General features: G+C 52.0%; 7 protein-coding genes across 7 annotated transcripts; 4 read left to right on the plus strand and 3 right to left on the minus strand.

Annotated features, from left to right (window-relative positions):
• Window positions 1-486: 486 nt before the first annotated feature.
• Window positions 487-1,601, minus strand: N7462_004897 (putative short chain dehydrogenase/oxidoreductase; the record flags this gene model as incomplete). Its single annotated transcript, XM_057076622.1, has 2 exons — window positions 487-1,166; window positions 1,283-1,601. The coding sequence occupies 2 exons, from the start codon at window positions 1,599-1,601 to the stop codon at window positions 487-489; spliced, it is 999 nt and encodes a 332-aa protein (XP_056936127.1).
• A 2,587-nt stretch (window positions 1,602-4,188) lies between these two features.
• Window positions 4,189-6,576, minus strand: N7462_004898 (uncharacterized protein; the record flags this gene model as incomplete). The annotated part of the gene is made up of 1 exon (XM_057076623.1): window positions 4,189-6,576. The coding sequence occupies one exon, from the start codon at window positions 6,574-6,576 to the stop codon at window positions 4,189-4,191; it is 2,388 nt and encodes a 795-aa protein (XP_056936128.1).
• Window positions 6,577-7,441: 865 nt separating this feature from the next.
• ubaA (E1 ubiquitin-activating protein ubaA) lies at window positions 7,442-10,826 on the plus strand (the record flags this gene model as incomplete). Its single annotated transcript, XM_057076624.1, has 5 exons — window positions 7,442-7,447; window positions 7,514-7,602; window positions 7,688-7,773; window positions 7,851-10,629; window positions 10,688-10,826. 5 exons carry the CDS (start codon window positions 7,442-7,444, stop codon window positions 10,824-10,826), a joined length of 3,099 nt encoding a protein of 1,032 aa, XP_056936129.1.
• A 544-nt stretch (window positions 10,827-11,370) lies between these two features.
• N7462_004900 (glutathione S-transferase family protein) lies at window positions 11,371-12,652 on the plus strand (the record flags this gene model as incomplete). Its single annotated transcript, XM_057076625.1, has 5 exons — window positions 11,371-11,376; window positions 11,447-11,615; window positions 11,685-11,771; window positions 11,827-12,005; window positions 12,086-12,652. 5 exons carry the CDS (start codon window positions 11,371-11,373, stop codon window positions 12,650-12,652), a joined length of 1,008 nt encoding a protein of 335 aa, XP_056936130.1.
• A 722-nt stretch (window positions 12,653-13,374) lies between these two features.
• Window positions 13,375-15,599, minus strand: N7462_004901 (calcium-binding mitochondrial carrier protein; the record flags this gene model as incomplete). Its single annotated transcript, XM_057076626.1, has 8 exons — window positions 13,375-13,894; window positions 13,949-13,981; window positions 14,038-14,141; window positions 14,201-14,262; window positions 14,315-14,934; window positions 15,033-15,240; window positions 15,331-15,411; window positions 15,470-15,599. 8 exons carry the CDS (start codon window positions 15,597-15,599, stop codon window positions 13,375-13,377), a joined length of 1,758 nt encoding a protein of 585 aa, XP_056936131.1.
• Window positions 15,600-16,014: 415 nt separating this feature from the next.
• ssn8 (cyclin-dependent protein serine/threonine kinase regulator SSN8) lies at window positions 16,015-17,043 on the plus strand (the record flags this gene model as incomplete). Its single annotated transcript, XM_057076627.1, has 3 exons — window positions 16,015-16,183; window positions 16,225-16,434; window positions 16,502-17,043. 3 exons carry the CDS (start codon window positions 16,015-16,017, stop codon window positions 17,041-17,043), a joined length of 921 nt encoding a protein of 306 aa, XP_056936132.1.
• A 1,094-nt stretch (window positions 17,044-18,137) lies between these two features.
• On the plus strand, window positions 18,138-19,900 carry N7462_004903 (Major facilitator superfamily domain general substrate transporter; the record flags this gene model as incomplete). Its single annotated transcript, XM_057076628.1, has 3 exons — window positions 18,138-18,228; window positions 18,296-18,821; window positions 18,877-19,900. 3 exons carry the CDS (start codon window positions 18,138-18,140, stop codon window positions 19,898-19,900), a joined length of 1,641 nt encoding a protein of 546 aa, XP_056936133.1.
• Window positions 19,901-21,718: the final 1,818 nt, after the last annotated feature.

The following is a 21,718-nucleotide window of genomic DNA, read 5'->3' on the forward strand; positions in this document are numbered from 1 at the left end:
ACAATGGATGCGCTATGCTTTTGGAGCCGAGTATAATAGAAACGGGGAAATCGTGGGACCTGACGGTCTTCGATGCAATCATTAAATTGTGGGAATGCCTCCTGAAGAATCTCAGAAGGCTCTGTACAAAAGAAAAGGATACCGAGGCAGCAGAGCCCCCGACTCCGAGCACCTTCTGAAGGGGAGAGGCTTCCACGCCAATCCCCCGAGTGAGAATCAGCGCTCACCCATCCTCCCTCATCCTCTCCCCAAAGTCTATATCCTTTTTTGCTTTTCGAGAAAATTGGTCCTCGCACGCTCCATTGGCTCCATCCATGGACGAAGCAAAAAGAGAAAGAAAGATAGATAAGATAAACAGTAGAGGTAATAAAAAAATAAAGATAAAAAAGAAAACGCCGCAGCTCAAGCTGATGGAATAGCCCGTAGACCAAAAACAAAAGGAAGACTTGAACAGCCATTAAATAAGAAACAAGGAGCAGGACGCGCTCACCACGCCGTGTGGCCGCCATCAATTAGCAACGTACTGCCAGTCATGAAGCTGCTCGCATCAGACAGACAGAACAGCGCCGAGCCGCGGAACTCCTCCGGCATGGCCAGTCGGCCGAGCATGTTCTCCGCCTCCCAGGTGGCGCGGGCAGCGGGGTTCTGCTGGAAGACCTCCTCGACCATGGGGGTGATGATGTGGCCCGGGCAGAGCGAGTTAACACGGATGCCGTGGCGGCCCCATTCCATGGCTAGCGAGCGCGCCAGCTGGATAACGGCGGCCTTGGATGAGTTGTACACGGGCGAGGTCATCCCCTTGTTGGCAATCAGCCCGCTCATGGAGGCGACCAGGAGGATGGAGCCTTTCTGCTGGTAATTGAACATCTGGCGCGCAGCAGCGGTGGCCGAGTTGAACACGCCTGTGTAGTTGATGCTCATGACGTCCTCGAGAGCTTGCTGGCTATGTTCGAGCGCGCTTTGGAGATGGTTGATGCCCGCCGCGGCGATGAGGCCATCGAGCCGCTCGTTCTGGGCGGCGATCGCCGCGAATGTGTTGTTCACGTCCGCCACGTTACGCACATCAATCTTGATGTACTCCAGGCTACCGCCGTATTCATTGGCGGCCTTGTCCTGGGCGACGAGGAAGTCGGGGTGTGGGGTGTCGAGACGGTCTAGGGCATAGACTGTAGAGGGGAGAGCAGGAACATGTCAGGTGGATGGTTTTCAAAGACAACGAAAGAAGCACCAGAAAGAAAGAAAAAAGCAGGATATCATTCGTACAAAACCACGGTTTACGTACCTTTGGCCCCGGCTTCAATCAGGGCCTCGGCCATGGACAGGCCCAGGCCGCGGCCACCGCCGGTGATGGCGTAGACTCGGCCCTCCATGTCAAATTCGCGGAACCGGTTGGCATTGCGCAATTGCTTTTTGGAGGGCAGCTTGGTCTGGATGTGATCAGGGTTGTGGGAGACATTGTGGATATCTTGCGGGCTGAAGGCGCTCTTAGTGCTGGAGTAGAGGCGGGTCGAGGATGAGCTCAGCACTCGTGGGGCCGTCATGGCGGCGCCGGCGAAGCGGGCCCGTGCGGGAACCAGGAGTCGGTTTAGTGAGAAAGACATGGCGAGCCGATATGGTGCTTTGAAGAGTTTCTGTTGTAATCACGAAGACAAATCCACCCGAAAATAAACGCAGGTGAGAATGTTGGTGCAAAGAGAATTGACGAAAAATCCGGGGGTGGGGAGGCGGGGGAGATATAAGGCGATATAGCCACAAAGCGCAGGGGGAGAATCACGGGCGCAGGGCAACAGGGTATAATAAGATCACGTATAGGAGAGCCTCGAAACACAGCGGTTAACGCACAACAGAGAATTAATGGCCTCGAGAATGTTGGGTCTGGGGAGGAGGGTTTATATGGACTCTATGGGCTCTCTGGGTTCTCTGGGTTGTATGGGGTCCGGAACGGTACTTCCTGGGCGAGGTTACCGAACGCAAAGGGGTCAGAAAAAAATATCGAAGCTCCGCGTGACCCTCTGGTGGATTCGTGGAGGTTTTCCCAAGATCCAGACACGTCGACGGGAGCATCCACGGGTTGGCTTGCCACACTGTCTCCCCCCCAGGGGCGCAGGGGAGCGGACACGCACCGCTGGGCCTGTTGCCAACTATCGTGGTGCCAGATTTACCGAAGACGGTAATTCTTCGAAGGCTTCGATGGAATGCAATGGCCCACCGGAGCGGGTCCCCCGAAGTATGCGGATCTGCCTTTCGGGGCTCCTAGTCGGCAGTCCCGTGCATCTAACGATAGTATCTTCCGTGGATGTATAGAGTCTTGCGTCAAGGTATAGCGTTCGCGCGGTGTCCTCTGTACTCCGTACCCGGGTCTTCGAGGACCTAACCGACGCAAGTCCCGGCACTTAGCAACTCAAGGTGGAACGGCGTCACGCCGAGCCCGAGCAGTTGGACACTACGAGCCTCTCTGATGCCGCCGATCGATCCATTGATGCTGGCCCAACCAACCAACGAGACGCTCGGGATAGTCCAGGCGCTTCGGCGAGGGTGCTGGAAGGCCGGCTCCCAACTACCGTGAGAAGTTGGACGGGCGAGTTTGCGATTAGAGGCCGATTGTTACCTAAATCTCTCTCACCGTGCGCCTTGGTGTCTCGGTGTCTCTATGTCGGCATCCGCCGTGTCTACTGTCGCGAGAATCCCCCCAGCCTTTTCTCCGGAAACGTGGGGCCCTCTCGACCGCTCAGTTCGGACTGGACTGCTTTGTATCCGCTATTCGAAGAGTTCTTCCCTACTATGGTATCTCCGGGGGTGGATGAGCCCGCGGGAGATGATGGGACCTGAGAACCACCCCCCGATACCCCATCGACCTTGTTGGCCGGGGAAGGTCTGCATTGGCTTTGCGGTTCCACCAGGAAGAAGAAAAATCTGAAGGATCGAGGTCAGTTGACCTGGTGCCTCTTCGACGGAGCTGGCTTTTACCTGCAGTACTTATTTTTAGCGGGGCCGTAGATCGGTGGATCGAAGGGAAAAAGTGGAGAGTGGATAAGCATGAAGGAAGTGGACACGCCCCTGCGTCTTTCCCCGGGATGTCCGAATCGGGTAACCCTGAACGGGTTGCACACCGAGATTTCATTTCATTTTTTTTCTTTCCTTCTCTCGTTTCGGCCTGGTTGGGTGGAAGGGGCGAGAGAAGATCCCGAAACCCGACCTGGAAACAGCCCAAGGGTGCGAGACACGACGGTCCGAGGATATTGGGGGAGAATGCTATGCGACAGTATACTAGCCTACACTAGACTATACTCGACCCGACTGTGTACACGATACGCTATGCACTATACATAGTACAAGACTATTGTTGGATGGTTTTCCGATAGGCAGAGCTTCATAGTGGTGACATCTAAGATTAAAGTCAAAAGGGTTCCCCTCGATCCTCAATTTCCGGGCACCAGCGCCAATCAAGCTTCCGCCGCCACCCGGGATAGCAGTCGGGAAGAGGAGTGGCGGCTGCACGATGGAAGAGCACCAGAGTTGGAGGACGCAGCCCCCTCAACGCTCCTCGGCACGGGGTTCCCTTCCCCTCCAAAATGCCACTCACGCTGCGCGAGATGCCCACGGCCGACGCTCTCGCTTGGAGTTTGGGTCAATGGGGAAGCGCCTATTGACCCAAGGGCCCCTCGCTTCCTCGAGCCTTAGGCCTTTTGAGTTCGCCGTTTGAGTCTCAGGATCGACGCATCGGACACGATCTCGAACGCTCTGGAAGGCATGGCGCCATGCACCTGGTCACCTGGTCCCTCCTGCAAGAGAGCTCTCTCCGCGGTAGTGCACTGGTCTAGGTCTACGTCGGCCCCTTTGGGATGCCCGTTGGACAGGCGGGCAACGGAGAATACGAGAAGATTCAAGGTGGGGAAAGAGGGGAGCATGCAAGACGCAGGCCAAAAGATGAAAGATGCAAGATAAGAGAATTTCGTGGACAAATGCCCCGGAGTTTCCTCCACGCTCTCTGCTCGGCCACCTGAGTTGGTGCGGATACGCGCCCCCGCCAGCTGATTGCTTCCACGACAAGACAATTGAAAAATAATACTGATAGCAATAGTCCATTCATCATAACGGTTCGTCACAAGGCGTACAAAGGCAACTAGATAAAACTATTTCCTCCCCGAAACAACCCCAGAATCCAAGAAGCAAGCCAACTCCCCACCTTTAGGTCATCTCCGCCAAGCCCGCCGCGATGGTGGCGCCTCCAACGCTGCGTAGGCTGCCAAAGTCCAGCTTCATCAGAAGCCGGTCCACGCCCGCCGGTTGGCGCGGGATATAGTGGCTAAAGCCTGGGCCCGTGCTGCCGGGGACGATGGGCTGGGAGCCCGAGCCAATCGGGCCGGGCAGGGCCATGCCTAGGCCCAGGCCCAGGCCTGCACCAGAGCGGCTGTTGTCGATGTCCCGCAAGCGCGCGACCAGCTCTTTGATGCCGGTTTCCACGTCATCGCGCGTCTCCCGCAGGTCCTGCCACACTTCGCGCTCCTCTTGTGCGTAGTCAACCAGCGCGTCTTCCACGCCCTCGTCCGCTTCCAGGTCCATATGTCGCTGGATGGTCTCGAGGCGAACGACTAGCGCGACGAACCGGTCTACGCTGGTGAGGAGGGTGCGCAGCGTGCTGGTGAAGGGCTCGTCCATGAGGAAGAGAGAATGAACGAGGGAGGTCAGGTGACGCCGGTGCGCGACCGTTAGAGCTTCCGGGTCGTGTCGACCCATCGAGGGCGGGCCTGGTTGCGAGGAAGGCCGGCTGGAGGGCCGGCTGGAGGGTCGGCTCGCGGAGGCGAGTACATCGGCGGGATACCGAGGGGGTCTGGACGAAGCTGTGCCGGGTCGAGAGCCTGGTGCGGAGGCGGGAGATGGCGAGGGACCCTGGATCCAGTCGCGAAGGTGCTGCCAGGACTCGTGGATGACTTCACCTTGAAAGAAGCTCCCGATCTCAGAGAGCACGAACAGACACGCGCTGGCGGTGGCCCAGATCTGTCGCATCTGTCGAATACGTACGTTTTCTCGCGCGCGACTGGCCTGTAGTCGGTTTCGGCCAAAGTCGCTATTGCTTCGGGGCGGGCCCCATGGGGAGGGGTGATTCCTCCGCAGAGAGGTGTGTTTCCAGAGGTCCCCGAGACGGATCTGGGCACGTCGGATGCCGAGGAGATAGGAATGGATCTTCGAGTAGATGGCAATATCGGAGCTGGATAAGAACAGATCCAGGGGGGCACGGACCTGTGCGATCATCGAGGTTGGGGTAGGAAATAGAATGTCGTCAAAGGCGACCCGAGAGATCTCTGGGATCGCCGTCGAGTCGTGTGATGGCGTTGTGGCACGACCAGTCTTGCGGTCGCCTATTGATAGCCGGAGCAGCTCACGAGCAAGTTCCAGCTCCTCGTCGGCTGGGTCCTCTTCTTTTTGAAGTGAGAACAGCTCCGCCCATGCCTGTGCCAGGGCTGTCATCACGTCTCCTTCCTTGATGAGCAGACCCTCCCAACCTCCACTCTGCGCGCGAGCGAGGGCGCCGCGCCGGCGGCTTTCTTCGATGCGTGAGTCCGCATGCGAGACTAAAGCCACTGCGAATTCTCCCCGTCCCAATAAGAGAAAATCGTGCAGTAATGTTAGCATCTCGAGGATCTTGGGTAAAGGGAGTAGTTTAGACAAAGTAGACTGAGACAAGGAAAGTCGGACCCAGTCCACAGCCGTGGAAAGCTTAGAAGCTGATATAGGTGATTTCAACCCTACCAATTGCTCGATATGCTCTTGGTACAATGTCACCGGGGATGTAGAGGTGCCTTCAGAGGCTTTCCTCTTCGTGCGAACGTGGTTCAGGGACTTCCCAATGAATAATATGGAAGCTGCAGTTGCCGCAGAGACATAGTTGGGGAGCAGATCCATGTGCATGCTGAACTGAGTATCATCGTCTTCGCTGTTCAGGCTCTCTTGAATAAAGAAATCGCCCTTGCCGTACATGGGCAAGTTTCCATATAGTAGCCACATCGAGAGCTGCTTCATCCATGCTGCTTCGGCAACCGTCACTAAATGTACCGCGATTTCCTTGATGTCCAAATACCCGGTTTGAGATTCGGTGCGTAGGTAGTCGATCAAGGCGGAACCCGTACTGCCAGACCGATGCTCCTGAGGCTGGCTTTCAGGTTGTATGAATTTCACAACAGTCCATAACCATTCCATGCGCCGGGTCCATGGGGCAAATTCCCCGACAATGGTGGAGAGTGGGACGATTCCATAGCCACCAACATAACCACTGTCCTCAGTGAGTATTGCCTTCTCTACCTCGAGGATCTTCTTTTGGAACTGGCCCAGATGAGCGGTGGCAATGGCCGTAGAGACCGATCGACAAATTATGGAACGATGTGCAGACGATATGCGGGACGTAGCCGCTCGGAGCTGGGCATGGAGCCGACTCAGGTGGGCGACGGATTGGAGGAGAGCTTTCTCCGGAGGAGAGAGAAGGGCAAGATCGTTCTGAGAGAGCGCATCTTTCCCTGCAGATGAAGTGAAGAGGGGTGACGGCTGGCCGGAGAGTGAGAGGAGGATCTCATGAAGCATCCTGCCTGCGGTTCGCTGGGAAGACTAGCTGTAAGTTCATGCGCGCAGTAGGTTGGCACCTTTATGTTGGAGCTTACCTGGAGACCCTGTCTCTATCCACCTCAGGATTCTGTCGCTGCCAGTATAGTAAGCCACGCCCAAGCAGCTCAAAGCGACACATGTGGGGAGCAGCTTCAAGGGATCATCAATGATTACCAGGTTGTTTTGGTGTGCACGGAAGATGATACACCGTGCCGTTTGCCCGATAGAAATATTGAAATTAGGTTATAGACTTCAGTACCCTGTCATTGCAGACAGCATGGTTGTCTCCATTTGCACCAAAGAGCAGCAAGTTCACAGCAACGCCCAGGCTCTCTCGAACTCCGGATTCTCAAGGTTCTCGAGTCACGAAGGCACTGAATTGCCGAATCACAGGATCATCGCGGGGTGCCCGACGCGCTCATTAGTCAGCCCGTAGCTTGTTCCTCTTACGTCGATGGTCCCGCACTCTTCAACTGCTGTTCTCTCCCCTCTCTCCCTTGCCACTTCTCCCTTTCTCTCTCTCTTTATAGCTTCCTTTTCCAGCCTGTTACCCCTGCCGTCATTTGATTTGTACAGTTCCACGGCTTGTCTCTACTTAAATTCCCTATCCGCGTCGCCTCGTTCTCCTCCTATCCGGGACTCTTTCTGGCGCTAAATTGTGGTACCTGGTACGCTAGGCGCTTCTTTTACTCATATCACACTTGTCGAAAGTCTTGCTTCCAGGCGAGACTTTCCTTTTCTGTTTACCATCATTCCTTCCGATCTTGCTGTTCGTGAATCGGCTAAGCCGGAAAAGCGCAGAGCGTCAGAAGACGACAACGCCGCTCGGCCTCAGAAGAAGATCATGACGGTATGGGCTCAACGTCCGCTTCTGGACCTAGAAAATCCCGCACACTGACACAATCCCCACCACCAGGACGGAACGATGCAGATTGAAAATGTCCAGGAGACTGTGGAAATGATCAAGCATGGGGAGATCGACGAGTCCCTGTATAGTCGACAACTGTGAGACTCACCCCGGTTTCTCCGACTACCCCTCACCGAATATAACACGACAAAAGTGTGCAATCTAACGGCTGATCTCTTCCAGGTATGTTCTTGGCCATGAGGCCATGAAGCGTATGGGCTCATCGAATGTACTTGTCGTCGGTCTCAAGGGTCTTGGTGTGGAAATCGGTAAGCAACTACCTACTATCGGAGTCGATTTGGTCTCCTGTCATAACCATGACACTAACCCTTACTCTATTGCTCAGCCAAGAACATTGCTCTCGCCGGTGTGAAATCCCTTACTCTCTTCGACCCCGCTCCTGTCGCCATCGCCGATCTCTCCTCGCAGTTCTTCCTCCAGCCCCAGGATGTTGGCCAGCCCCGCGCCGAGGTCACAGCCCCACGAGTCGCCGAACTCAACTCCTATGTGCCGGTGACCATCCACGAAGGCACGAGCCTGGTCGATAATCTCGAGGAGCTGAAGCGCTACCAAGCTGTGGTCTTGACGACAACCTCATTGAAGGAGCAACTAGTGATCGCAGACTTCTGCCACCAGAATGGCATCTATGTTACGATCACGGACACCTTTGGTCTCTTCGGATATATCTTCAATGATTTCGGTAAAAATTTCACCGTCGGCGACCCCACTGGTGAGGATCCCGTCGGTGGTATTATCGCCGACATCGACGAGACTGGTCTTGTCTCCGCACTGGACGAGACTCGACACGGATTGGAGGATGGTGACTTTGTGACATTCACTGAAGTTAAGGGCATGGACGGCCTGAACAACAGTGATCCTCGCAAGGTCACTGTGAAGGGTCCATATACCTTTACTATCGGGGATGTTTCTGGCCTTGGCTCCTATCAGGGCGGCGGTCTCTACACACAGGTCAAGATGCCCAAGTTCGTTGATTTCCAGCCGCTCTCAGAACAGATCAAGAAGCCCGAATTTCTGGTTTCTGATTTTGCCAAATTTGACCGGCCCCAACAGCTCCATCTTGGTGTTCAGGCTCTCCACAAGTTTGCAGAGACACACGAGGGACAATTTCCCCGCCCACATAACGATAGTGATGCACAGGATGTCCTGAAGATTGCGAATGAGCTCGCAGCTGCGGAGGCGGAGAAGGTCGAGCTGGATGAGAAAGTGATCAAGGAGCTGAGTTACCAGGCCCGCGGTGATCTGAACTCCTTGGCTGCTTTCTTCGGTGGCATCGCTGCCCAGGAAGTCTTGAAGGCTGTCTCTGGAAAATTCAACCCTGTGCATCAGTGGATGTACTTTGACTCTTTGGAGTCTCTTCCTTCGTCAACCACTCGGTCCGAAGAAAGCTGCAAACCCATCGGTTCCCGCTACGATGGGCAGATTGCAGTATTTGGAAAGGAATATCAAGAAAAGCTCTCCAATGTCAAGCAGTTCCTCGTTGGTGCTGGTGCTATTGGTTGTGAAACCTTGAAGAACTGGGCCATGATGGGTCTGGGCACCGGCCCTGAGGGCAAGATCTTTGTGACCGATATGGACCAGATCGAGAAGAGCAACCTTAACCGTCAATTCCTTTTCCGTCCCAAGGATGTTGGCCGTCTCAAGAGTGAATGCGCTTCTGCAGCGGCTCAAGCTATGAACCCCGATTTGAACAATAAGATTGTTACTCTCCGTGACCGTGTTGGTCCGGATACCGAGAATATCTTCAACGAAGATTTCTGGAATGGCTTGGATGGAGTGACCAATGCATTGGACAACGTTGATGCTCGGACGTACGTGGACCGGCGCTGCGTCTTCTTCCGCAAGCCTCTCCTCGAGAGCGGTACTCTAGGTACTAAGGGCAATACTCAAGTCATCCTACCTTTCATCACCGAGTCCTACTCCAGCTCCCAGGATCCCCCGGAGAAGTCCTTCCCCATGTGTACCTTGAAGAGCTTCCCCAACCGTATTGAACATACCATCGCTTGGGCTCGCGAGGTCTTCCAAACTTACTTTGTTGGTCCTCCTGAGGCAGTTAACTTATATCTCTCTCAGTCCGACTACATCGAGCAGACTCTGAAGCAGGCTGGCAATGAGAAGCAAACTCTGGAGCACCTCCGTGATTTCCTTGTAACTGAGAAGCCCCTGACTTTTGACGACTGCATTGTTTGGGCCCGTCAGCAATTCGAGGCGCAGTATAACAATGCCATTCAGCAACTGCTTTACAACTTCCCTCGGGACTCCAAGACCTCTTCGGGTCAGCCCTTCTGGTCTGGCCCTAAGCGTGCGCCTACTCCTCTGAAATTTGACAGCGCCAACCCTACTCACATCGGATTTGTCATCGCCGGTGCAAATCTCCACGCATTTAACTACGGTATCAAGAACCCTGGTGCCGACAAGGGCTACTACTGTAAAGTGGTGGACGATATGATCATCCCTGAGTTTACTCCTAGCTCCAACGTCAAGATTCAGGCCAATGAGAACGAGCCCGACCCCAACGCCCAGCCCACAGGAAGCGACGACAGCGAGCAAATCCAAAAACTTGTGGCCACCCTTCCATCGCCGAAGTCGCTCGCTGGCTTTCGTCTGCAACCTGTCGAGTTTGAGAAAGACGATGATACCAACCACCACATTGACTTCATCACCGCTGCCAGCAACTTACGTGCCGACAACTATGACATTCCTCAGGCGGACCGTCACAAGACCAAGTTCATTGCCGGAAAGATCATTCCAGCTATCGCCACTGCCACTGCTCTGGTCACCGGTCTAGTAGCTCTGGAGCTTTTCAAGGTTGTTGATGGCAAGGACGACATTGAGCAGTACAAGAACGGCTTTATCAACCTTGCACTCCCATTCTTCGGCTTTAGTGAGCCCATTGCCAGTCCGAAGGGCAAGTACCAGGGCAAGGAGGCGGAGGTTACTATTGATAGCCTCTGGGATCGCTTCGAGGTGGACGATATTCCTCTCCAAGAATTCCTGGACTATTTTGCCAACAAGGGCTTGGATATCACCATGGTCAGCTCGGGCGTCAGTTTGTTGTATGCCAGCTTCTATCCCCCGGCCAAAGTCAAGGACCGCCTGCCCTTGCCGTAAGTTATATTCTTTATATGTCCATGTTAGCTCCCGACTAATACTAATCTTGCGCAGGATGAGCAAGCTGGTAGAGCATGTCAGCAAGAAGCCCGTGCCCGAGCACCAGAAGAACATCATTTTTGAGGTGACGGCCGAGGATCAGACCGAGGAAGATGTGGAGATTCCGTATGTGATGGTCAAGCTGAGCAAATAAAAGGAAGTTTCGGCTCGTATTCACTTGCAGAAAGAAAAGCCCGGTGGCGCCGGAGTGTTGGGGATAAGGAAACAATTACCAAGTAGAGTCACGATGATTACCAACGAATCCCAACCATGCTAGATTTCCAATTTTCAATTGAATTGCTGCATCGCTCTCAATCTTCCCACGAGTTGTAAGCCTAAGCCTCTACTCAGCATGAGCTAAGTAGACTACCTTATTTAATGTGAATAAATCACTCCGCAACTTCTAGTTTTGGACTGAGTAAGTGCTTTGTCAAAGCTGACGGATTAGAGATGAGTAAGCGTCTCGTCAACTCGGACGTCATGCCCCGCAGTCGCGAGCTCATTGACTTCTTTTTCGCTTCCCTTTTCTTCTCCGTTCAATTGCTGGTCTTGGCATAAGCTTTAAAAGCTGCTGTGTTCTGCTGATGCTCCTATCTCTTCTTCGCTTGCCAGTGTTGCACCACCTTCCACGATCATCTTTCCGTGCACAGTTCCTTGCAAGCTTCCCACCCTCTTTCTCCACACGATCGTCGCGAACTATGGCGGTAAGCTCGCAGACTAACCAGGCTTTTTATTCAATTATTTTCAATGGCAAATCTAAACTGTTTAATACAGACAGGTAACTCTGGTAAAATCACCGACTGGGTAAACCCCGCCGACAAGTCGGGTGAATTTAAGCGACAAACATCCGCCTTCCGCAGCTTCATCTCTCGTGAGCCTGGTGCTCAATTCCCTCCTGAAAAAGGCCGGTACCACCTCTACGTCTCCTATGCTTGTCCCTGGGGTGAGACATTGTCAATTATCCATGATTTTGCTTTTCCCATACAATGATGCTAACAAGAACATCTGGTAGCTCATCGGACACTGATTACTCGAAAGCTTAAGGGCCTAGAGGACATCATTTCTTTTTCATCTGTGCATTGGCATCTAGCAGAAAAGGGTATTCAAAACCCCACTGTATAACATCATATTTCAAGATGCTAACCGCTCTTCAGGATGGCGATTCGTCACTCCTGACGAGCAGCTGCCGGGCGAGAACACCATCCCCGACCCACTGCACCCAGACTTCACCCATCTCCGTGAGATCTATTTCTCTAATGACCCCGAGTACACGGGTCGATTTACTGTCCCGGTGCTCTTTGACAAGAAAACAATGCAAATTGTCAGCAACGAGGTATGAGATTATCTTCTGTCAAATCAGGATCTATCAAGTAGAGATCCATTGTAGAGACATAATACTCACAGTATCCACAGAGCGCAGAAATCATCCGCATGCTCTATTATGAGTTCGACGACCTCATTTCGGAGGAATACAAGAAGATCGACCTCTTCCCCGAAGCTCTCCGCGCGGAGATCGACGCCGCTAACGAATGGATCTACAACGACGTGAACAACGGCGTCTACAAATCTGGCTTTGCCACCACGCAAGAAGCCTACGATAAAGCGGTTACAACACTCTTCTCCTCTCTTGACAAGATCGAAGCCCATCTCGCTAAGCAACAAACCGTCTCACCCTACTACTTCGGCACCACCGTGACCGAGGCCGACATCCGTCTGTTCACGACGATAATCCGCTTCGACCCGGTCTATGTCCAACACTTCAAGTGTAACATCCGCGACATTCGCTCTGGGTTCCCGGCTATTCATCGCTGGGTGCGTGGGCTGTACTGGGATCTGCCTGCATTCCGAGATACCACGGACTTCGAGCATATCAAGAAGCACTATACCAAGAGCCATAAGCAGATCAATCCGTTTTCTATCACGCCTGTCGGGCCGCTTCCGGACGTTCTGCCCAAGGATGAAGAGGTGCGAGCTGTGTAAGCGCCTCATTAACTTGTTTGATTGAATCAGCATGTGGACTGTAAAGACAAGCAGGACGCTGCCCTCATGCCAAATCTTAATTTAAATCATGATCCGTACTGGTCGTGTTCTTTGCTAATTTGATATCAAATGTAAAAATGCAATTAAATTGGATATGTCATGACATGGCTTCTATCTAACTTTCTTTAAACCACCAGGAGGTTCGAGTTGGTTATCTAAGTCGATAAAAGATAGAACATCAATATAAACAACAAATAGAAAAAAGGAGAAAAAAAGACGCAAAAAGTCCAATGGTATTGCGTGGAAATTCACATGCCTCGACGCCTTCCCATGCTTATAGTTGGTTGTTTGAACGATAACCCCATGGGTTCTTTGAAGCGAACATGATTTCGCCATGAGATATCTCATAGGAGACACCAGAGATCAGAGAGAGAGGAAGCGAGTGGGAGGTAAATGCACAAGGACTGGCGCTTGGAGGAGGATAGCACCGAAAAAATATTTGTCAAGATGAGATATATCCAAACAAGCACATAACAGAGCCTGTGCCATGCGTCAATGGAGGTAAACTGTTTGGCGGGTATCTTTGGAGAAAGTGACTCTAAATAGACGAAGCTCGGAAGTGAAGAAAAACAAATGGGTCGATGGGGAAAGCGATGTTTGAAGGTGTTATCGCCGTTGAAAATGGAGTTGTAAGTGTCACAGGGTTAGTACAAAATGGTTTCTTATTTCAAACCAAGCATTCGCTTCGAGTTCTCATAAACCACGTAGCTAATAGACACGGCCGGTGCCACTTTGAGGAGATTGGGTGTGAGACCCTTATAGAAACCACGAGGACCTTCGGTCTGGAGGGTTTTGCGGGCAACATCACCAATGCCGGTGTATGTGGTTGGATGAAGCACAGTACCTTGAGCCTGCAGTCGGGTCCGGAGCACGTTGAGGGGGTAGACGACTGAGGCACTCAGTCCTCCACTAAGAGCGCCAATTGCTCCAGTCACGAAATTGTTCAGCGGTACGTCGTCTTCGTGGCAATGTTTCAACCGGGCCTGTCTAGCGAGAAGGGCGCGTTTCAAATATTCAAAAGTTGTCAGGTCGATTGCCGCATAGGGAAACATTCCAATAAGACCAAGTGGAAGACCACGGAAAAAGCCAAGCAGCCCATTGGCATTCCACACTTTGCGTGCAGTCGCTGCAATGAGCTTGTTTCCTTTCAGGCCACCTTCCACAGTTGAGCATTGCATGCGGCTAGGGAAACCGTCAGTTTGTTGGCGTATTAAGACCAGATTATGAGGTACTCACAATTTCAATGTATCGAGGGGGTATACAAAGCATCTATGAAAAGTTAGAAGATCAATTCCACCTTTGAAGATTGTTATATCAGGGCATACTGAGCAACCATTCCACCAATACCGCCAGACAGAAATTGCGAAGTGGGTCTCAATCGTTTAGGATCATTGTGCCCTTCGAGCCTCGCAAAAGCTTGTTTCGCCGACTTTTTTTGTAACGTAAGTTATCTGCATCTCAAAAACAATACAGCAAGGTGAAACCAACCTCATAGGCTCCAAACTTGATTGCAGATTCTGGCATGACCTTGAGGACGTTTAATCCATTACCTGAATATCGTCAGATAAGGCTTGATCTCGGTGACATCGATGATGAACTAACCTGCAAACAAACTTCGCATGCCACCAGCCCTCCATAACTCCTTGAGGGCATCAAGCAATGACCTGGATGCATTCCCTGCGGCTGCCAAGGGAGCTCCCTCCTTCGCCGCCTGAACTGCCGTTTGTCTTACGCCAGTCTGGGCAATGAGATAGACTTTGAGTCGATCGAGAGGAGCAGTAGCCGTTCTGGAGACGACGCCCGCAATCCCACCTGCGATAAAGTAGCCTAATTGAGGGGTATTTTCGGTCAACTTCCGTTCATAATAGCGGAGAGACATCCACATGGCGGTTGTCTTGGGGATAGACAGCCACTCCAACTCGAAATCACCGTCTAACGAGGCAAAGTCATTCCCGATAGCGGTGGTCAAAGTTGTCGGGCTGGTGATTTGCGCTAACGCGGATGGAAGGAGGGAGGCCAACGCGGGCAGGGAGAGGATATTGTACAAAAGGCTCTTGAGAGCCAGGAGATAACGGTTAAGAAATGTGTGGTCTGTACCTAAACCCTGCAGATCATTGATGTGGACATCTCCTTCCGGGTTTAGATTGCCCGTTGCCGTGTAGTATGACAAGAGAGCGCGAAGGTCCGACGGGGAACGTAGCGGCAAGAAGAGAAGAAAGTCCCTAAGTATCAGGAAGAAAGGGGCATCTGTCAGCTTCCCATGTCTAATTCTGTGGCGGCTGCCTCCATTCACTCAACGTAGAGTGGGTGTGCAACGAACCTCCATTCCGTGTAAGTGATTACACCGTCGTTGTTTTTGTCAATCTCGGCGAAAAACTCGTCTAGCTTTGCACTCGACACGGTAACCCCAGATTGTGAAAATGCACTTTTTAGCTCTGCCTTGTCGATTTCTCCATTATGATTTCGATCGATCGACTGGAACATCTGCCATAGCCCGGACTCGGTGTGGTCGATAAAAGCTCGGAACTCTGGAGGTCGAGATGACAGATTAGAGGAACAGTCTCGAAAACAACACGACGCAATGAAAGAAGCAAAGGGATCGAAATAACGATGCTTACCGTCATTGTCAATCTGGCCATCGCCATTGGTATCAACTTCGCGTAGGATGTTGCGCAGCATTTCATCCGCATTTTTAAGAGCTAGCGATGCGACCGCGTCAGTCGGGAGTGTTCGGCAAAACACGGGGCCAGAACTCACGATGGTCGATCTTCTTCAAGCCCTTCTTCAATCCATTCAGATCCAGATGACCCTCTTTGCGCGTGTCCAAGGTGTCCCAGAGACGGGCAACTCGTTCGTCACGCTCATCTTTCGACTCGCCGGGGGCCATGTTCGGAAGAAAATTGCTATCGGGCACCCGGCATCATTCAAGGGAGCATGTTCTGTAAGTGACTGGGCTCAGGGGAAATGCAGGCCGGAAAAAGCGAGAAAACGACTCCCTAGAGCGCACGAAGTCAAAGAGGGCAGCACCCAAAGGAGCATCAAACCGGGGTGGGGAGGGAATGATTAATCGGGGCCCGATCATTGCTTCGGACACTTGACGCCATCATCGCCGCGGCACGGGACCAGGGCTGGGCCCTACTAAACCCGTTTGGGCGGAAACCTGGTCTTATCGTTCGACCTCGCCCCATTCGATCTATATAGGCTTTATAGGTGCTTCAGGCTCTCTAGGCTCTATAAGCCCAGGCAGGTGCCTTTGCCTAGATCTATCGCTACATGTCTGGCAGATCTGCTTGCTCCTAACCATGGCCGCCAACTACTGGGCCTCGAGCCAGCGTCGGCATTGGCTCTTCTCAAGAGAGAAACTGGCCGATGTTCGGGAGCGCCTTAGAGAACGCGATAAGGTCATTCATTCCCAGTTTCCACTGCCAGACCAGCGTCTCGTGAATATTTATTTGAATCAGCGTGAGTATAGTTCTTGTGTATAAAGGATTACAGGGGTTGACAAGTGCCAGAACTCATTAAGCTGGGGAAGCGAATGTCTACCCGCCAGCAGGCCATCGCGACGGCCCAGGTATACTTAAAGCGGTTCTACACCAAGAATGAGATCCGCGAGACCAATCCCTATCTAGTTCTTGCCACTGCATTTTATTTAGCCTGCAAAATGGAAGAATGCCCCCAGCATATCCGCTTCGTGGTAGGAGAGGCGCGCGGCCTCTGGCCTGGTATGCAGATGTTCCCCTTTTTTTTCCTTGTTCGATTTCTCCATCCACTAATGCTCCTTCTCTCCAGAATTTATCAGTCCGGATGTAGCCAAGCTAGGAGAGTGTGAATTTGCTTTGATTTCCGAGATGAATTCCCAGCTCATTGTACATCATCCATATCGGACTCTATCGGAACTCCAAGCTGAATTACCCCTCAGCTCGGACGAGGTCGCCCTAGCGTGGTCGGTTATCAATGACCACTATCTCACCGATCTTCCCCTCTTGCATCCGCCCCATGTCATTTCCATTATGGCCATCATTGTTGCTGTCGTCTTCAAGCCTTCTCAACCAACCAGTTTCTCTGGCTCTGCCCAATCTGCTTTGGCGGGGGCGATGAGAGATGGAGGAGGTATGGGTGTACTAGCTTCGCTCGGTGATAAGGCAGGCTCTGGTCAACCCCGCATCCAGAAATTAATTCAATGGCTGGCAGAGAGTGAGGTGGACATCAAGGCCGTCATTGAATGTACTCAGGAACTTCTCTCGATGTACGAGGTATGGGAGCAATACAGTGAGAAGCACTGTAAAGAACTACTTGGGCGAATGGTCAAGAGCAAGAACCTTGACAAGTAATAATTATGCATGAGAGGACGGATGATATATTCTCTGCATACATTGGCGTTTCTCTCGGAGTTGCAATACCATGATTTTTTTGGTTTCTGTTAAGCTCAGACATACGCATTCAAGCGGTTATCGCATTAGCTACATGGGTCATTTGTTGGATAACTTAATCTTTTCCAAATTCCGGCTTGGTTCATTCCCAATACTGCCATCCTCTCTATACAGCCTTTATGTTCATGCACCCCAAAGTAGCCCCGGCGTGGGGCCGGTTTGTTGGTGAGTTTGAAACTTTGTTGGGCTCTCTTGTTTTTCCAAATTGTGGTTAGCTATGTTTTCCCTATCCAACAACAACGTTACAGGACACAGTTCTCTGCATTAGATTGCGAGCCTCGCCAAGAATACTTCTACCAACCTGCTCTCGTCCAAGAATCCTGTAACTACATCCAGTGGGCCCACCTCTAGGTCTCTATGCTTGCCCCGCATACATCCTGCGGTTGGGTTTGTCCACTCTCTCGAGCAAGGGTCACTGAATGGCTCTATGACCTTGAAAGCAGCTGCCAAGCCCCACGCACGGTCTTTGGGGGCGAAATTCTGAACGAAATATACATGTTTCCCATCCACACGGGCATCTATCGCGCCACATATTGGTTGCTTCAGATGGTCTTGAAGATCATATCTCACGCAGATGAGAGAAAATATTGATATGGGAATGGCATTCGATAATTTCTGGCTTTTTCTTAGCCCAGGTAGATAACTATTACGCGCTTTATCGCCGGGGCTCCTTATAAAAAGAAACTTGTGAAACTCGGAAGTTGTCCGACGGTAGGACATGAGTTCTTGGCTTCGAAGACAACATTGCTACCCTGCTAGCACCCATCAAGCAATCCTTTCACTCCTGTCCGCTTCTCAATACCCCACGTTATGTCTTCCCCGCATTTATAGGCCGAGATTGAATATGCCTGCTTCTCGGGGTAGGATTTTGCAGAACAAGCTTCTTTTCAAAGCGGTGTTCGTCTTTAGTATGAAAGCAACGTCCACCGCCAGAGATTGTCTCCTTATTTCATTTATATTGATAACCCCTTGATATTCCAATATCTTTCATCAGTATGAAGTTCGGTATCAGCAAACCAGAGAGCTTGCACGATACACCCCGCAATGTCTTGAATTGGAAGCTCTTTTGGAGCGCTGCTATTTTCGGTATGATGATTGTCTTTTCAGTTACGGGGTTTTTCGAGGAATATATACATATTGACTTTCTACAAAGGTCTTCTTGGTGCCAGTCGAGGCCTCGATGAGGGTCTAGTTGGCGGCATGGTTAGTCTCGAAAGCTTTAAGACTGAGTTCCGCCTGGAAGAAGGATCCGAAAGCCACCAAGCTAGTGTTCTCTCCAATATTACCAGTATGGTCCAGCTCGGCAGCATTGTCGGAGCTTTCCTTGCGTTCCTTCTCTGTGACAGACTTGGCCGGGTCCGCACTCTACAAAGTCTATGTTTGCTATGGCTTGTGGGCTTCATCATTGTTGTCGTAAGCCACGGTAATGTCAACCAGGTCCTCGCGGGCCGCTTCATTGCCGGACTGGGCATTGGCATGACTACGGTTGTTGGCCCAATGTACATTGCCGAGATTGCACCGAAGAGTGTTCGTGGTATGTTGACCAACATCTTTGCGGGCTCCGTTTACCTAGGCGCCACGATTGCCTTTTTCAGTAATTGGCGAGCGTCGGTCAATCTACCAAATGACTCCCGCTGGCAATGGGTTGCGCCGCAGTTTGCCCATATTGGATTTGCAATGTCAGCTTTCTTGTCTCGCTCTCTTCTCGTGCGGCTCTGACTGATTTTCTCTTAGTTTTTTCTTCGTTTTATCTTTCTTTGTTCCCGAAACTCCACGGTATTTCATGATTCAAGGACAGCATGAAAAGGCAGAGAAGGCACTCGCCAATATTCGAAGACTAGAGACCAATCACCCATATATCCAGGCAGAGATCATTGGCATTCGCAACCAGTTGGAGCAGGAACAGGAAGCATCCCACGGCGTCTCGCGATGGGGCAAGGTCCGCGAGCTTCTCCTGGTGCCTGCCAACCGCTATCGACTCATGTTAGGCATCATGTCACAGATACTAGGCCAGTGGTCGGGCGCCAATTCGATCACCATCTATGCGACCGAATTCTTTGGAGTCCTCGGAAAGTCCGGGCAGTCGGAGAAGCTGTTTGCAAGCTGTATTCTCGGTGTTGTCAAGTTGGTCTCGGCGTATTTTTGTGCATTCTTCTTGATCGACTTCGTTGGCCGGCGTCGCTCTCTGTACATGGGCATTACTCTCCAAATGATCTGTTTATTGTACATCGCCATCTACCTTGGCATCGTTGGTTCAGAGACTCTGGAGTCTGGCGAAATGACTCCGTCTCAACGCCGAGGCGCAGTCGGCTCAATCGCCATGATCTATATGTCTGGCATCGGATGGACAATGGGATGGAACGCATTCCAGTATCTCGTCAACGCCGACATCTGGCCTCTCCGGCTGCGCGCTTTAGGTAGCTCTCTTGTCATGTGCTTGCATTTTCTGAACCAGTTTGGCAATACAAAGGCCGTGCCCAGTATGCTTCTTGCACTGCAGAGCTATGGGTTTTTCGCTTTCAGCGCAGCGGTCAGTCTTGTCGGTCTGGTTTGGGTATGGTTCTTCGTGCCCGAGCTTACTGGACGGTCCCTTGAAAGCACTGATGAGTTGTTCTCGCTGCCTTGGTACAAGATCGGAAGACACGGCCACAAACTGGTCCCAGATGCAGATACCCTTCGTGTCTATCATGAGAAAGACCCAGGGACAGCAGAGGCGCAGCATGTGGAATACAGGGTTGAGAGTGAACGCAATAGATAAATGGCAGGTTCTTGCGACAGTGCTCAAATACGGTAACACAGGTCTATGGTTTACATAACCATTTTGCGGAAGCGAAAGCTTTCTGGACGTGGTGGGCAAATATTTTAGGTCCTTTTCGAGAGATTTGAAGAACGTGAAGACTAGAAAAGACGTGACTATATGTCTGTACATATTACTATAACAATACTTCAAGGTTTACATGGTTTGCATAGCGCATTCCACGTCGTACACCTGCAATCCTCTTCTACCTAAGAAGGCTCAGCCGAAATATCAAATGATCGATTGGAATAAGAGGGCACTGGATGGAGGTCTGAATTACGAAATTGAAGATAAACTTGCATATATCTGTTTTTCTCAAAAATAGAAAGGAAATAGGCCGGAGTACTTTTAGGATGCGATCAATAGAGTACAATATACCTTGAACAATCAGCATCTCTAACCCGACCGACACCTGAAACGAAAGACCGAACCGGAGGCCGGGTGTATCTGCACAACATCGACGTATTTGCAACCTAACCGGGGCAACTAGATCGCGTGTTTGTGTCGTCGGGTGGTCGTCCCTTACGTTGGTACATAGTTGGGAAGGGGGTGGAGGAAATGTCAGGTCCAGCCCCTTCCCCCTCACTGATCCGGTGCCGTGTCGACGGCGTACTAGGTCCTGTATGTACATGCACAATTCCGATCTCGCTGGGAGATCTGAGAGATGGCATGGCCCTGCACGGTCCAGACATCGCTTTCGATGTCTCAGCTGCATGATGCAAGCTCCAAGTCACCGGCTTAACGGTGCGCGCCTGCGAGAGAGGTGTCTCCCATCTTTCCCCAGTATTATCTACAACTAAACTGCTCTTTCTCACTAAACTTGAGCATTAGCCCAGGCGCCTATGCACGGAAGGTACCTGGCCTATCGGGTGGAATCGCCAGGGAATATTGAAATTAGATTTTCGGGGCTCGAGATGCCAGCGCCCTCCCCCCTTCGTCCTTGAAGGACTCAAGGAGCGGTGAGGGGTCCAGATTGGAGTCGAGTGCGACCTGAGCATTGCGTCAAGCACCGGGTGGGTTCTACAGGCATGCCGGGTTGGCGGCACACGGTGTCCATGCAGACGTGAACACGAGAGCCATCAAGCCATCCAGGCCCCTGAGAAGCGTGCTACACATAAAACCAGGACGATACCGATGGGTCCACCAGGGGTGTTCCAACAGGCGCCCACGGCATGTCGGGGCCCGGAATGGGACAAAGTACAGAACTCCGTCCTCCGTACCTTTTCCCCCTATCGACCAGGAACACGATGGGAATTGAATTCCAAGCCTACGAACGACTGCCACACCTTTCGTACAGCTGGTGGTGGAGCCCTGGGAGACGGGTTGGGTCGGAAGAGGAGTGAGTCAGATGCTACCCAGCGCCTAGAGGGGCAGACAAAAAAGAGGATCCCGCCAAAGAGAAATGGAGGGAGGTCCCGGGGCAGTCAATAAGAATCGTCTGAGACGTTTTCTCTGCTAGTCCGGAATGCGTAATGATAGTCTCCGCCGTTTTGGGAGGGTGGGAAGCATGAGATCTCACAGTGCCAATCATTGCCGGATAATCGAGGGTAAGCCCATCCTGTAGGGGTATCACAATGGTGTGGCGTGGCTTGTGTCAAGAACCATGTCAAGAACCTTCGCTCCGGGCGGTCATTGCGCCGATGTACAGGAAGGGAAAGGATTGGGGAATTTTGACTCCAATAGGGATCCCCGACGAGGGGAGAAGGGCAGGGCGAGAGTCGATCACCGATCAGCAGCCACAGCCGGGGCCCTATGGGGATGGGGGAATGTACCTTGACG

Source organism: Penicillium macrosclerotiorum (genome assembly GCF_028827735.1).
Source record: "Penicillium macrosclerotiorum strain IBT 26536 chromosome Unknown utg000003l_segment0_segment0, whole genome shotgun sequence".
NCBI classification, from domain to species: Eukaryota; Fungi; Ascomycota; class Eurotiomycetes; order Eurotiales; family Aspergillaceae; genus Penicillium; species Penicillium macrosclerotiorum.